Source organism: Sparus aurata, chromosome 7, assembly GCF_900880675.1.
Source record: "Sparus aurata chromosome 7, fSpaAur1.1, whole genome shotgun sequence".
In the NCBI taxonomy this organism is placed as follows: Eukaryota; Metazoa; Chordata; class Actinopteri; order Spariformes; family Sparidae; genus Sparus; species Sparus aurata.
The window spans coordinates 11,024,060-11,038,194 of NC_044193.1; the positions used below are offsets into that span (position 1 = coordinate 11,024,060).

A 14,135-nucleotide genomic window follows, 5' to 3' on the forward strand; every position below is an offset into this window, starting at 1 on the left:
TGTTTCGGTTGCAGTGCTCAAGTTTAATCATTAACCTCAGGTGAGCTGGTCAGTTAAATCGACTGCTGTATATTGTAAGTGGTACTCTTTGCTTATCTGCTGTACACGAAGGAGCTATAGCACCTGTGTTGACTGTGTGGTCCTCAGGTCCGGTTACTGCAATCAGAAATGCAAATTCACAGTGGATCTTCAACGTGCCTTGCTTGTTTCCAGGACAGCCAGATGCCCAAGGACCATATTCCAGATTCGGGCTGTTCAGCTCTTTTATTGCATGAAGCCTTTTCCCGTGTGACTAAACTGACCTGTGAACAGTAATCTTTGTAGGGGATCTACTTTTCTTGTGCTTTCTCTGATCATGTGACTACGCTTGCGCTAACTTACCCCACTTGAATTTGCAAAGTGAAGGCCCAAAGTCTGTTTTTGTTGCTCTCCAGACATGAATCTGAGCTGTATGTTTTGGCAGGGACGGGAGTTCAAGTGTTACGGTGTCGCTTGACTTCCTTATTAATCCCGTTGAGCAGGTCTGTCTCTAGACTCATGTCAATGTCATGACAATACAGGTTGAAGAAAACACATACATCTTGTGAAATAGACTGGATGCCTAACAAACAAAAGTAATTTCAGTCGTATAAAAGCAGTTTCTCGTCATTACACATGAATCTTTTTTTATTAAAAGCATCTTTTTTTTTCATAGAAAATGTGATAATGCAAACAGTGTTAGGCTAATATACAGTTAATATACAGTTGATATTATATACAGTTAAGTGACATTGAACAAATACCTCATCAACAGGCAATTAAAGAATACGTTCACCCAAAAATGAAAATCCAGTAATTATCTCATCACCTCATGTCGATGGAAAACAATGGGTGAAGTTTCGTAGTCAACAAAACATTTCTGGAGCCTCACAGCAAAAACAGCATTGCAGAATTTTCCTAAACAACTGAAATAGATGGGGACTTGTTTCAAAATGGGAAACAGTACATCCGCAGAACACAGCTGGTCATATTTGAACATTTTTGTGGCGGTTTTGTGCGGTGTTCTCCTGCTCGTGCTTGGTGTGTTCTCGTGCTTGGTGTGTTTTCAGAGGCGCTGTGGAGAGGCTGGGAGGGGTTTTCCCCTTCATGGCGCTGCGAACGCTCCCACACACCTGCAGCGCGTGGGCACACAGCGCATGTTGAAAAGCCCTGGTCTTTAACTTTCCCGCTCCCAGATGATTTTTGCCAGTTACCAAGTGGTACATGGTCAACATTTCTAGAGTCTTCTTTCCCCTGAACCACCCCCCTTAGACCTACTGCTTTGTTCATCTCTCCACTCAAGAGATGCCTTCCTGAGCCATCCACAACTGTCACTGTGTGCCATCTCCCCTTACCGCCAGTGGAGTTTTTCATACAAGCCGGATCTTGTTCTTTCATTGAGCCGTATCCACCTGTGGCGTCAAATAAATTCCTTTTTCTAACCACAACCTAGTCTGGTCTCGCTGTGTGGTCGAGAACACAACTACCAGCCCACCACAACACATCATGGCAATTACACATGGTAATTTAAAATCTAATCCAAGACCCCAAATTGATTTGAAAAGATGTTATTTGTGCTTGCTAATCCATTTATCTTAATAGCTGCTGTGAGGATTTTTGAACACTTTGAGAAGGGTGTAAATAATGTCTTTTAAAATCAATTTGGAATTGATCTTGGGGCTTCCAGAGAGGCCATTTTGAAGAGGTAGCGTGTGTGCAAATATTTGCTAATAGGGCTGCAGATGAACTCAGTCTATATGTAACACGATATGTCAAACAAACTGCCAAATAACGACCCTTCAGTACAAGTCACTTTCTCTGTACACCTACAGATCCATGTTTAGAAAATCCTATGCAAATATCTACAGTTGTCACCTGTGCACACAGCATTTCAAACATGAAGCATGCACTCATAAAGAAAGGGAGGTGTAATTTGCAAACAGATTTTCATAGTGGCTCAAACATGTAGAGAGATAAGGCAGGTGTTTACAATGGCTTCAGTCACAGAAGTCAACATAAAGAGCCTCTGTTAGAGACCAAAAGCAAAAGAGTGTTGAGAGAATTTCTCTTCTTAATATGCAAAATAAGTGGTTGAACTTTTGACCAAATGGTGTCAGTTTAATAAACAGTTCTCGCGGAACGATCGCCGCCCAGTTGCTCACAATGAGACGCCAGCTCATGTTTCTTGGGTGCAGATTGTGTTTCAGGCAGGACTAAACTCCGTCCTCATCAGACGCGTGAAACCTGAGATCAGAGCATCTCTGGTCTCCAGCCGCGGAGAGGTTCGTGCTCCTGTACAGTCCCCGGCCTCTCCACTGGCAACTTGAGCCTGCTCTGCGTCTTCTCTGACATCATTTTCAGTGATGATGTGACACCCGGCCCTTCCATTTGCTTTCCTTGCATCTGAGGCAGCAGTGTTTGTAGTCTTTGGGCTAGCTGCCGTGCTAACCATATTGACAGTACTTTAGACATGAGCCTGGGCCAGCATAGCCAGCTGAATTTACCAGTTTGTGTCTGTCTTCTCATCCCTCCCAGCTCCTGTATTAAACCACTTAAATCCCGTGGTAAGCAGTACCGAGGAACACCTCTGAAGGCCTTTGGGATGTCCCTGCTGTGGCAGCGGCCCTCGAAGTAGACAAGGGCCACTTCTTGACCTTTGCACCCCTCCAGCGCCCCCTCTAGGCAGGCCAGAGCAGCTGTAAACACTGGTGCTATCACTGTAGAGGCCTCCTTCTGGTACCTGTCTTTATCATCACATAATTTAACACAATCACCTGCAGTTTTCTCTTTTTTGCATTTTCTTTCATTTATCTTTAAATCGTCCTCCACCTTGGCTTTGTCTCTCTCTTTACTCTCGTTTTTACCCAGGTTTAGCCTGTCTTCCCTCCACCTCTCATAGCTCTTTTTGGCTTCAGGACTCCAAACAATCAGCACTTTTCCTTGTGCCTTACGCACGGCCTCCCACCGCCCGTACAGCCAGGGAAGTGGACCCAGATCGGCCACACCAGTCCCGGCCCCGGTCTGCGTTTGTGAACCTAGGGCCCACAACGGCAGGTGCACTGTGGCACTTAGCTCCGCCTGCAGGATTGAGGCTAAAGCACACACAGCAGAGATGTGGGCCGACTGCTCTGATGAGCATACCAGCAACACTGGCTCCTGGATACAGAGCCAACCTGGTGATACGGGGAAGATGGGAGGGGAAAAAAAAGATAGTATTTATCATTTATTGGCTAAAGTTGAGTTGTTCCTAGAGGATTGAGCACAGCTGCAATCAAATCAAATCAAATCAATTCAGGCAATACGACAGTGGATTTTAAAATGATTAACACGCAAAGACGGAAACATGCAACCACTCAAAGAGTCAAAACAATGATCATGAAAGTGGAATGAACCTTGAGCCAGTATTTAATGAGACGACTGAACTAACCTGCAGTTCCAGTCTTGGTGAGACGGTGGATGAAAATTCCCAGAAATGCAGCAAGAACCACAAATACCAAAGCTGCCACGGCGAACATGCCGCGTCTGTTGTGGGCGTCTGTAGAGACACAAGAAAAAGGCATTCGTTTATTTCATGACTCATGTTTCATGCATTCATACATAAACTGATGCACGTGTTTATACACTTAGGTCCGTGGGTGTGTGTGTCTCTTGAGAACACTGCAGAAATGCAGAACTGGAGAACAAGGCAACGCATGGGGCGGATTAACTAAAGGTATGTGTTCATTTTAACGCTTCCCATTCATTGACTATGTAGGAAGCTGTTCAGTGCTTTTCGGGTAACGGACCTTTGCGTGTCAGGAGACGGGACTTTGTCTCGCCCGCTCCTTATTTGCATAACGTTGAATTCTGGTCACTTATGCAAATCAGAGGCATCTCACGCGATGCTCTGCCTCTGGAGACTCCTCGAGCACTATAAAAACTAAACCCTGTTGAGGTTAAAATGAAGGCAGATTCTGCAGCTGCATGGCTTATTTCTCGCCTGAAATGTCTTTGGAAAACATTTCACAAGTGATTTTTGCAATGTGAAAGAAAGTTTCCAAATGAGCCCGCCATGTCGTTCTGATTTGTCTGAAATCCAGGACCGCACAGCCCACGAGTGGGGTTTATCCAACCGGGTGCAGCGAGAATGCTTTTGCGTGGTTGTCGCAGGCACAGGCAGGAAAAACACAAAGGCGGCAAGTGGAAGGTAAAACATGACAAATGAGGGTAAAGCCTACTAATTAAAACAGGAAATGACTAAATCATGACACACTCACAGTCCGGGCACAGAATTCTTTTACCACGAAGAGCAGGATCTGACTGCCACACCTGCGGAAAAGCCAGAGGAGAGGTAAGAACAGGGAAAAGTGACGAGAGACACCTTTCTCAGTCCTGCACATGGTTACTGCCTTTACCTGCACACAGGGCCTCTCAGCAAGGGAGCGTAAAGGCATGTTAATCCTCCTCTCAGTCGTGTTCCCATCCTGTAAAAAATAGATAAGAGGAGTCACATATTTGCTCTGATTACACCACAGCTATTTTTTTTTCTTCTCAAAAACACAAACACATGCTAACCATTGTTAACGAGTGGACCTGCCCCATGGGTGTACATCCCCTCTCATCAGGAACACAGAGCTGAGCTGAGAACGTTGCTGGAACAGAAGAGGTGAGATGCAAAAACACGCTCTGCCTGCCCGGCGCCATGTACACCTCCCATGAGGACATGTCTGTGAAGGACAAGAGAGGGAGTCTATAAACAAAATAAACTCTTTTCTGAAATATGACAAAAGTGGCTTTACTTGAAAAAAATCGAGGGAACCAACCGATTACCTCAAAATGACCAAGTTAAATTGATTTGGCTCAAACAACTTGAATTTAATAGTCTTTCTCACCTGGTTATTCTGAGGTCATCAATTTCCTTTAAAAAAATACAGTGCGTGTGACTCACCCGCGGGGAAGGGGCAGGAGATATTGTGGCTGCCTTGTAGAGAAAACTGCAAAAATGAATGAACGCAAGAATGACAATCGGCAAATGAAAAGGCTGGCAACTGGACATTTTTCAAGTGAAGGCACATCGTTTTTTTCTCACCCGCACACACATCCGAGGGTGTCTGTCCACTGCGGCTGTGTTATATATCTGTTTGTGAAACAAAGAAAGTGGGAGTTTGAGAAAGTTTAACTTATTTTTTAAATCAGGAATTTTTAAGTGACACGTCCCGCCAAACTCACAAAGTCTTCCTCCTCGTCCTCCAGTGTGGAGTTGAGCACAGGTATGCAGAGGTGTTCTTGTTGCTTCCAGCAGAGGGAGGCAGAGATCTTCAGGTCGCTGGCTGGACACGGTGACTGTAATTTGAAGCGCGACTCGAACAGTGTGACTTCGGACGAGGCCCAAACATCTCTGACATCTGCAGAGGCAAAGAAGAGAGAGGTTCCAGACCAATGACAACATGACTGACTGCGTTTTATACAGGTATTTAGACTCATGTACTGAAGGTATAAGACATCTGTCTCTGAAACTTCAGGATGGAGGCAAATGGAATTAAAGGAACAGTTTGACAATTTGGGAAATACGTTCAATACATTTTTGCAGAAACTTCGAAATTACATCAATATGAGTTTGAGATTTTTAGCAAATACATGGTATAATATTCATAAACTTGCCAGGTGACTGTTAGCTTAGCTTAGCATATAAGCACTAAACTGCTGTACAATCATAACTTGTCTTTTTTTTTACACATTTTAGTTTTTGTTCAGATTAGACAAACAAGATATAAAAATATATATATATTTGAAAACCCCAATAGAAAATTGTCTTTTCAGGTCCGCTGTCAGTATTTATTTTCTGGTGTTTCAAGCTAAAGGAAGAGAAATTTTAAAATGTCAGTCAGCAAAATGTCTGTGGCTTGTCTTGAATAGCCAGGGCCATTGTTCCTGGAGTCTTTTCAAATGTCATTTTTCAGAGCTGTAGGCAAACAAAAACTATCAGTATGGCTAGATAATATGAGGTGATGATGTTTTTTTTTGTAATTTTGGTAGCAATCCCGAAACATTTCATTCGAAAACTTACATTTAATTTGTGCTCCGAATAAAACGTCACAGAACAGATATAAATCTTTGCCTGCATTCATTTCAAACTTGACCTCGTCTAGCACCTTTGTTTGGCTCTCTGTCTTCTGTCTAGTTAAAAACACAGCGATAGAAAAAGAAGCCACACTTTGTGTCCTAGTTTACACAACCTATAAACTGTTGATATACAGTAAACCCTGTGACAAGCGGTGCCGCTTGGGTGCATTACAACACGCCACATTTTCTCCCCCAAAGCTGGGAAAAAACAACTAAATGGGTCACAATAAAAATGCTCATGAGTCAAGGCTGGAGGTCAGTGTGATGAAAGTTCACTTTCTTCTCATTTCCTGTTTCCTGCCTGCCTCAGATGTGGAACACTGGCAACCTTTTGAGGCCTATCAGCACAATCCTAGATAAGATTATCAAATTTTTAAATAAATAACTAAAAAACAGTGAATGGGTGTTATGAGCTGTAACATGAGCTGAAATATAGGTAGGACGCCTCCCAGCAGGTGAGGGGGAGGGGTATTTTATTTCTGAAACATGAAGCAAAGTGTTGTCTGAGCTGTTCATGATGGCAGAAACACAATGTTTCCTACAAGATGTTTTCATTCGCAACCAGACTCTGACACGAGTGACTCACCTGCGACGCTTTGATTCTGAAACGGGCACTTTTTACGTCGAAGGGCATCCATATTGGTGTAATATGCCTGTCAACACAGAGAAGACACGCACGGACAATGACACACAGATTGATTCAACATTCCCTGTATCGAGAGTGATTTGGTGCAGGGAGTACCTCTATGCAGACGCAGGGCAGCAGGTAGGGGATGTTCAGAAGAGCTGATCGAGACTGAGATGGATCAATCTGAACAGAACAAATACATCAAAGAACAAAAACAAAACTGTGAAGCTCACTTTTTCTTTTAGCACGTACAAACTAATATGCAGATAAATGTGCCGCTGACACTCACAGTTATCCGGGCGCCGGGATTATTCCCGGCCATGCAGTGAACTGCACTTTTTCGGTAACACCATCTGGTGTAGACTTTGTCTCCAGTTTCCACCGTGACAGTGATGGATTTGGACGACCTGTTCACAGACAGATCAAAATCTGGTACGGGATCTGAGTCACACAGGCAAGCAAAAAAACAGGAAATGAACATTACGCCATGACAGGTCAAAACACACAGTGAGTTGAGAAGATGAGAGGCACCATCTGAGCGTTTGTGTTTCCAGCGTAACAACGCCCCCAGTTGCAGGGCTCGGGTGATGACTGAATGTTTACCGACCATGAAAGCGTCTGCTTGTCATCACTTGAACTTCGTGGTCAGTGTGACACATTCTGCTGCTAGAACTAACAGAGAGGCAGTTTTGGGGGACTTTGGCAGATGTTTGTATGTCCATGAAGGCATCACAAATGTAAGATACACTTTGCACGTATGTAGTTGAGCTCAATGACGACGAGTTCAAAGATGGGTTTGGCCCGACTCGTGAGTACTGAGCGCTAATGTGTTAAGTTGTAGTTTATGAGGACTGAGTAGGAACGTGAACATGTGGACAGGTGTCGAGGCTGGTGTGGCCCAATTGCAAGACGGCAGGCCCGTCACTCAAGTGATTTGGTCCGAGTTCCCAGCAAATCCCAAGTCGTTTTTTTCTGTCGCAAGTGAAGTTGAGTCCTTAGAAGACAATTAGAGTCCAAAGTTAAGTGAAAAGTCACGAGTCTTTAACATATAAGTCCAAATCCAGTCTCGAGCATTTTGGCCAAACTTAAATAAAAGGGATTTTGAAAAGCGAAGCGGGGGTCTGGGGCCCCTTCCCCAAAACAGTTTGAGTGTCAGAGACTTTGTTTTCCTGCATTCTGATGACTTTAAACAAATTGAAATTCACTGCACCAGTTTTTTTTTGGCATACTTTTAATTTTACTCCAAAGTTCAGCAGAATAATACACCCCTCTGGAGTAAACTTGAGAGAATCTCTGGCTTAAACTAATATTTATCAGTTTTGATTAATTCATAAATGTTTTGCCTGTGTGCCTGAGACAGTCTGTTCACACGACAGCATTGTCAGCCCTCAATAATTGACGTTAGCGTGACCCGCATCATCGATTGAACAATAGCCGCAGCCCCTTTCCTTTAAAAATGTCCGTGAAAAACAGGAATTCTTCTGTGAAGGAAGTCTAAAACTGGCTTTTAGTATCTCACTCTCTTCTCCAATTGCATGTCACTTACTGAGGAAGGCGACGCAGTACACTAAACCTTGCGCCATAGAGAGACTGAAACAAATCGTGATTACTGAAATGACTTACTGAGATTACTTACACTGCCTGAACTAGAGTGTATGAAAAAAGCCAAAAGGAGATTTGAATTGTGGCGGAAAGCAAAGAGAGGTAAAACCTAAACATCCTACCTGGTACGGTGTGACTGACGCTGCAGTTCACTGATGTGCTGCTATAGGCAACAGAGACCACACTGTTTACATCAGCCTTGATGTGATCGAGTTCCAGTTTCCACTACAGAGAAAATAAATAAATAATGAATTACCTCCAAAAAAACATATGCAATATGTTAGAGACCAAAAGAGGAAAAAGTCGTCCTACCAGGCCCAAACTGGTATCTCTGTTTGGCACCAGCTCCGTGGCTTCTCTGTCACACTTGACTCGAGTTACACCTTTTTTTTTTTCATTGTTGCACTAAGAAAGAGAGAACAGAGACAGAGAGATGAAACCACACCGCTGAATTGTTATGAACCATTCTGCTCATTAAGACAACCTCTTGGGGAAAAAGTGCAAAAAAAGGGGGGGAAACCTTTACTTTCTTCATCTTTGGCCTCATGGTCGGCCTGTAGATCTTTCTGTGTGGGGAGAGAACTTCAATCCTCGGGTTTTTACAGAAGTCTGCAAAGAAAAGGCAGTGTGACAGTTCAGTCAAAGTGAGACAGTGACAGCTTCAGAGACGCCGAATGATCGATGTGATTTGCACTCTGTACCATCAGCCTTCATCCAAACATGGACAGCGACATGTTCAGTGTATGGCTTCCCAGACTCAAGGGAACGCACCGGGGTCATTGTCACGGGGCAGCTTCCCTCAACGAACCCTGACCACACAGACCGAGGGGGAGCATGAGTAGAGCGAGTGACACATGTGACTTTCACTTGTGGTTTCTGAAATGATGCTGTTGCCTATAATGTGATGAGATATTCATGAGAATTCAAACCTACCTCGTTGATTTGTCATCTAAAGTAAAGACGAGAGAAAGATGACGTTAGTTTGGGAGATATGACGCATTCAGAAAAAAAGCACATTGATTTTTCCACCATACATTTATCACTATATTAAGTACTCAGATCTCAGACTCAGACTTTTACTTTAGTGAGAGTAGCGTTACTTCAGAGCAGTGTTAAAAGTAAAGATACCATGTCAAAATATTACAAGTAAAAGTGCGAATCACACGAAAAGTACATGCGTAGAAGTCACAAAGTATCTGATATTAAATGTAAGTTTAAAAAATGCAAATAAAGGTAAACATGACTTATATTTACATTTATGTATTTAGCATTTTTTGTTTTGTTTTTTGTTTTTTTACCCCAAATGGCCAGTAACATATATTAAATATAAAATGCCACTTTGGCTATGATGCAGCATGAAATCCACAAAATAACTAGTACCTCAATGCATCATCAAATAAACGTAGTGGAGTAAAAAGTTTAATACTTGCTTGTGGCATAAAACTGTTAATACTCAAATAAAGTACTGTACCTAGTTGCTCTCCACCAGTGAGTACATCTACGCAAGTACTTTACTTGTGCTTAACTTGAGTATTTCCTCTTTCTGCTACTTTACACTTTTACAATATTGTACTTTTTTTACTCCACTACATTCATTTGACAACTTGAGTTTCTAGTTACTTTGTGGATTACATGCTGCATCACAGCCAACATGGAAATAATGTATATTGGAGACAGTAATCATCCAGGCTGCTAATCAGTCGACCCATAGTGTACAGTTTATATGCACGTATATATGTATTATTAACTTGAACTACAGTATATTTAATATCAGATACTTAAAGACTTTTACTCAAGTTCTAGTACCAAGTTCATATGTATGAGAAGCTGCCCAGTGTGCAAGCTTGTCTGTATGTTTATCCATGAGAGTAAGACTACAATGGCTTTTCATTCTTCTAAAGTATTCATATTTACTATACTACTTTCTTTTTTTTACAACATAGTGTATAATTCGATAATAATAATAGATGCATTCATGTGTTTATCACCCTGAAGATGCAGAGCTACATTTTTACACGCCACAGGGCAGCTTGAACTGCAATTATACATCGCAATTCATTGGTTGATTATATTTTTGTGTTCATAATGTGAAACTGCAAAGTGACTGAAGTCATCAAATAGATGAAGCAGAGTAGAAAGTACAATAATGGAGAGTATCCATCATTTTTTTTGCAGTGCTAGTTACTCTCCAGTTTGGGATGTAATAAATGTGATCTTATCGCTATACAGTAAGTTCACACACACACACACACACACACACACACACACACACACACACACACACACATACATACATACATACATACGTGTGTTGACTCACATTGCATCTTGGGTCGACACCTTCCAGCAGCAGAGGAGACATCACGAGGGCAACAAATGCGCCCGTGATGCCAACGCGCCTGGCACACATGAGGACGTTTTACGCACAATTAGAAGCCAGGATTGTTGTTTCCTCTGGAGATCATAGTCACGTCACTGGTCGCCGATTCCTGCTGATGAGAGAGAAAACGTGTGCAGTAACTCATGTGTTCAGCTGTTCTGTCACCAGAGAAAGTGATCTTCGAAGGAGCTGTGCGCGTCCTCTGGCTCTGTCAGCTCCTTGCTGTCTGAAGTTCACGGGTCCTGACAGATGACTACAACGTGCGGGCGTGTGTTGAAAAAAAAAGAAAAGAAAAGAAAAACCACATAGGTTGAATGACAAAACGCAGCCAGCTCCGCCTCTCATGTTTCAGTCAAAGAGCAGCGGGAAGAGGAAGAGGAGGAGGAGGAGGAGGACAGGACCCATTTTCTGCCTTCCCTCTTGCCTCTTCAGGGTCGACGCCCAGCCAGAGAGAAGGTAATACTCCCAGTGGGACGACTCGCGGGACATTCAGTATACTGGATATATGAATGAATGAATGAATCATGAAATGATGGTAAAGAGCCCCAAAGCTCTTCAGTCTCTCTCCTTATGACACTGTCACCTAAAAGTGGAGTTTAAGGTTGTTTTACCGAGGTGACGTTAGTTTAAAGTTGGATATTTGACAGAAACTAAACTAATTCCATGCAGCACACTTATTTGATTACTAATGTGTTGTGTATTTATTTTGGCAATTGGCAATGGCAATTTTTTCAATAGCTTCCATGTCATGCTGAGTCTAAACTAATGCCGAATTGTATCACCACACTGGTCACACAAGACACTGGATTTAACTGCTTCTTTTATTTTATATGAATATTTATTATGAAATGTCATCATTTCTTTTCATTAGCTTCCATGTCATGTGATCCAGTGACTCCAAACCAATGCCGAATTGTAAAACTAAATGGGAAAAATAGGACACACCTCTTTCTATTGGATTTTACTGCTTCTTCTATTTTATATTAATATTTATTATGAAAATTCATCATTTCATTAGCTTCCATGTCACGTGACCCAGTGACTCCAAACCAATGCCGAATTATAAAACTAAATGGGAAAAATAGGACACACCTCTTTCTATTGGATTTTACTGCTTCTTCTATTTTATATGAATATTTATTATGAAAATTCATCATTTCATTAGCTTCCATGTCATGTGACCCAGTGACTCCAAACCAATGCCGAATTGTATCACAGCACAGGTCACATAAGCCACACCTCTTTTCATTAGATGTTACTGCTTCTTCTTTTTAATATGAATATTTATTATGGAAATTTCATTTTTTTTCAATAGATTCAATGCCATGTGACCCAGTTACTCCAAACGAATTCCTAATCTTATTTCTAAATGGGACAAATAAAACACACCTCTTTTGATTACACTTTCACTGCTTCTTCTATTTTATATGAATATTTATCTTGAAAATGTAGCATTTCTTTTAGCATATGCAGGAGCATTTTCTACACATTACTATATGCAAGTGCTCTTTGACTGTTTCTTAAATATCTGTGGAGCACCTGTGTGTGTGTGTGCGCAACAGGTTACAGTAGGTGTAGGTGTTACAGTCAGAACGGAAATCTAAGACACGGCTAAAAACAAACCGAACAGGTTCCAACAGCACCATAAGGTCGCGTCCTGAGTTGCTGCTGATGCTTATCAGTAGTTTCCACTCACACTCTGAGTGTCACTGAGGGCGCCTCTGCTCAGAAGGGGTGTCACTTTGGTTGTAAAGCTAGAGACAGATGTTGTGGCGCGTGGGCGTTCCAGCTAGGTGGGGGATCTTTCCAAGGAAAAAAAAAAGATTTAAAAATATCTGGTGTCGGTGGGAGGAAATTCACATCAGTTGCTGAGATATATTTGTCATCACAGGCAAATGAGCTCTTATAGCAACTCACAATGTAAACAGGCAGCTGACTAATGGGAAATGTCATTTAAATGGCAGTAAGATGAGCGGTTTCCCCCTAAAAATGCCAAGATACTGATGTTCATTTGTGATACTCTGCGTATTCAAAGGCCTTGACTCCGTTTTTAGTATTTGATTTTGTTTTGTATGTATCAGACAATCAGGCAACCAGACCACTTCCCTCGGGTTAATTTGGCACCCTCTGCAAAAAAAGAAGTGCAGAAGTCTAGAGAGGCATAATGACGTCACACCTGTGTGTTCATGTTTCTCATTTACTCACGCTACTATCAGCCCTGTCAATAATCTGGAGAAAGAAAAATCAGTCATTCTTTCCTTTTCTGCATTTCTTCGTCAGAGCGCAGATATGTTGGGTTTTAGTGCATCTCCCATTGACTTCAATCAGCTGACACCACAATCTGGCACCAAACCAAGAACCACTGACGTGATGACCCTTCCTTTTTGTGTTCAGATTCCATGTTTGGTATGGATGAGGGGGAGGATCGGGAGCAGTTTGAGATCATGTTTGCCATCTGTTAACCAATAAAGGTTGTCTATCAGTATTGGATAAATCACTGCAGTAAGTTATTTGAATTACTGATTGTCATCTCCTGCAGTAGGAAGAGCTAACGTTTGCATAAACCGGAGCTGGAGCTTCTCTGGCGAGCAGGCCACGGTGGCTTTCCACTAACTTAAAGGGGGCCTTGTTACTTGAGGTGCACAGATTGCAGTTTTCTTTCAAAGACCTACAAAACAAAGACAACAAACAGAAACATTTGCATGGCTATAATAAAACACTGACGACTAAATAACTTAACATTTTTCTCCAAAACTGCATCAGGTAATCAAATGCTCGGTTACTGGGCAGGGCTTTTTTTTTGTACCGATAACATCCAGTATGCCACTTTATCTAACATTTAGTGAGCTATTTTATTCAGAAGCCTGTTAGTAAAATGGTCTGACTTCAATACGTTCCCCTTAATAAGCATTTGCACAGTGTATACTGGTATGCAAAGATGGCAGGAGTCTGTCTAATGCACTGCAGCTGAATGTTGGCTGCCCTGGTTCAGACAACAGAGCCTCCGCATCTCGCATTCATAACCCTTGACTTGAGTAACACCCTCGTCCCCGTGGGCTCCCATGATGAAACACACACACACAGACACACACACACAGGCAGCGAAGGGGAACAGAAAGGCATTAGAAAGAGTCAGGGTAAGCCTAGGTGTTGTATCGCAGGCAACGGGACTTGTTTCAGTTCAGAGAAACTGACTTACAGATGTCGTTTCAAGAAACTGAAACAAGTCCAGCTGCCTAGAATACAGCACCTAGAACCAGAAAATGTTTAATCTTTCTTTCCGTTATGTCTGACAGCCTAGTTGAGGGTGGGTTGAGGTATCTCCAGTTGATAGTCAAAGCCGATAATGCTTAACACCGGGCCAATTCTGGTCTCTGGCTGGTCAATCAGTGCGTCTCTACCTGG

At 42.3% G+C, this 14,135-nt stretch overlaps 1 protein-coding gene across 2 annotated transcripts; it reads right to left on the reverse strand.

Moving 5' to 3' along the window:
• Window positions 1-1,928: 1,928 nt before the first annotated feature.
• On the reverse strand, window positions 1,929-11,269 carry LOC115584441 (uncharacterized). Of its 2 annotated transcripts, none has more exons than XM_030421864.1 (17): window positions 10,671-11,269; window positions 9,284-9,299; window positions 9,052-9,159; window positions 8,877-8,959; window positions 8,663-8,755; window positions 8,473-8,575; window positions 7,038-7,189; window positions 6,863-6,931; window positions 6,707-6,773; window positions 5,227-5,402; window positions 5,087-5,134; window positions 4,946-4,991; window positions 4,573-4,724; window positions 4,413-4,481; window positions 4,275-4,326; window positions 3,446-3,553; window positions 1,929-3,191 (listed from the first exon to the last, which is right to left on the reverse strand). In XM_030421864.1, the coding sequence occupies exons 1-17, from the start codon at window positions 10,758-10,760 to the stop codon at window positions 2,269-2,271; spliced, it is 2,355 nt and encodes a 784-aa protein (XP_030277724.1). In that variant the 5' UTR covers window positions 10,761-11,269; the 3' UTR covers window positions 1,929-2,268. The 2 variants fall into 2 exon arrangements, with proteins under 2 accessions (XP_030277724.1, XP_030277723.1); XM_030421863.1 differs by having other exon boundaries at window positions 8,871-8,959.
• Window positions 11,270-14,135: the final 2,866 nt, after the last annotated feature.

Excerpts from the sequence above, each read along its gene's own strand:
- LOC115584441 (XM_030421863.1), bottom strand. The coding sequence starts at position 10,760 with ATGTGTGCCAGGCGCGTTGGCATCACGGGCGCATTTGTTGCCCTCGTG. Across the intron at positions 8,576-8,662 it reads GAGATACCAGTTTGGGCCTG|TGGAAACTGGAACTCGATCA; the intron begins GTAGGACGACTT and ends TTTTCTCTGTAG. Across the intron at positions 4,992-5,086 it reads ACCCTCGGATGTGTGTGCGG|TTTTCTCTACAAGGCAGCCA; the intron begins GTGAGAAAAAAA and ends TCATTTTTGCAG.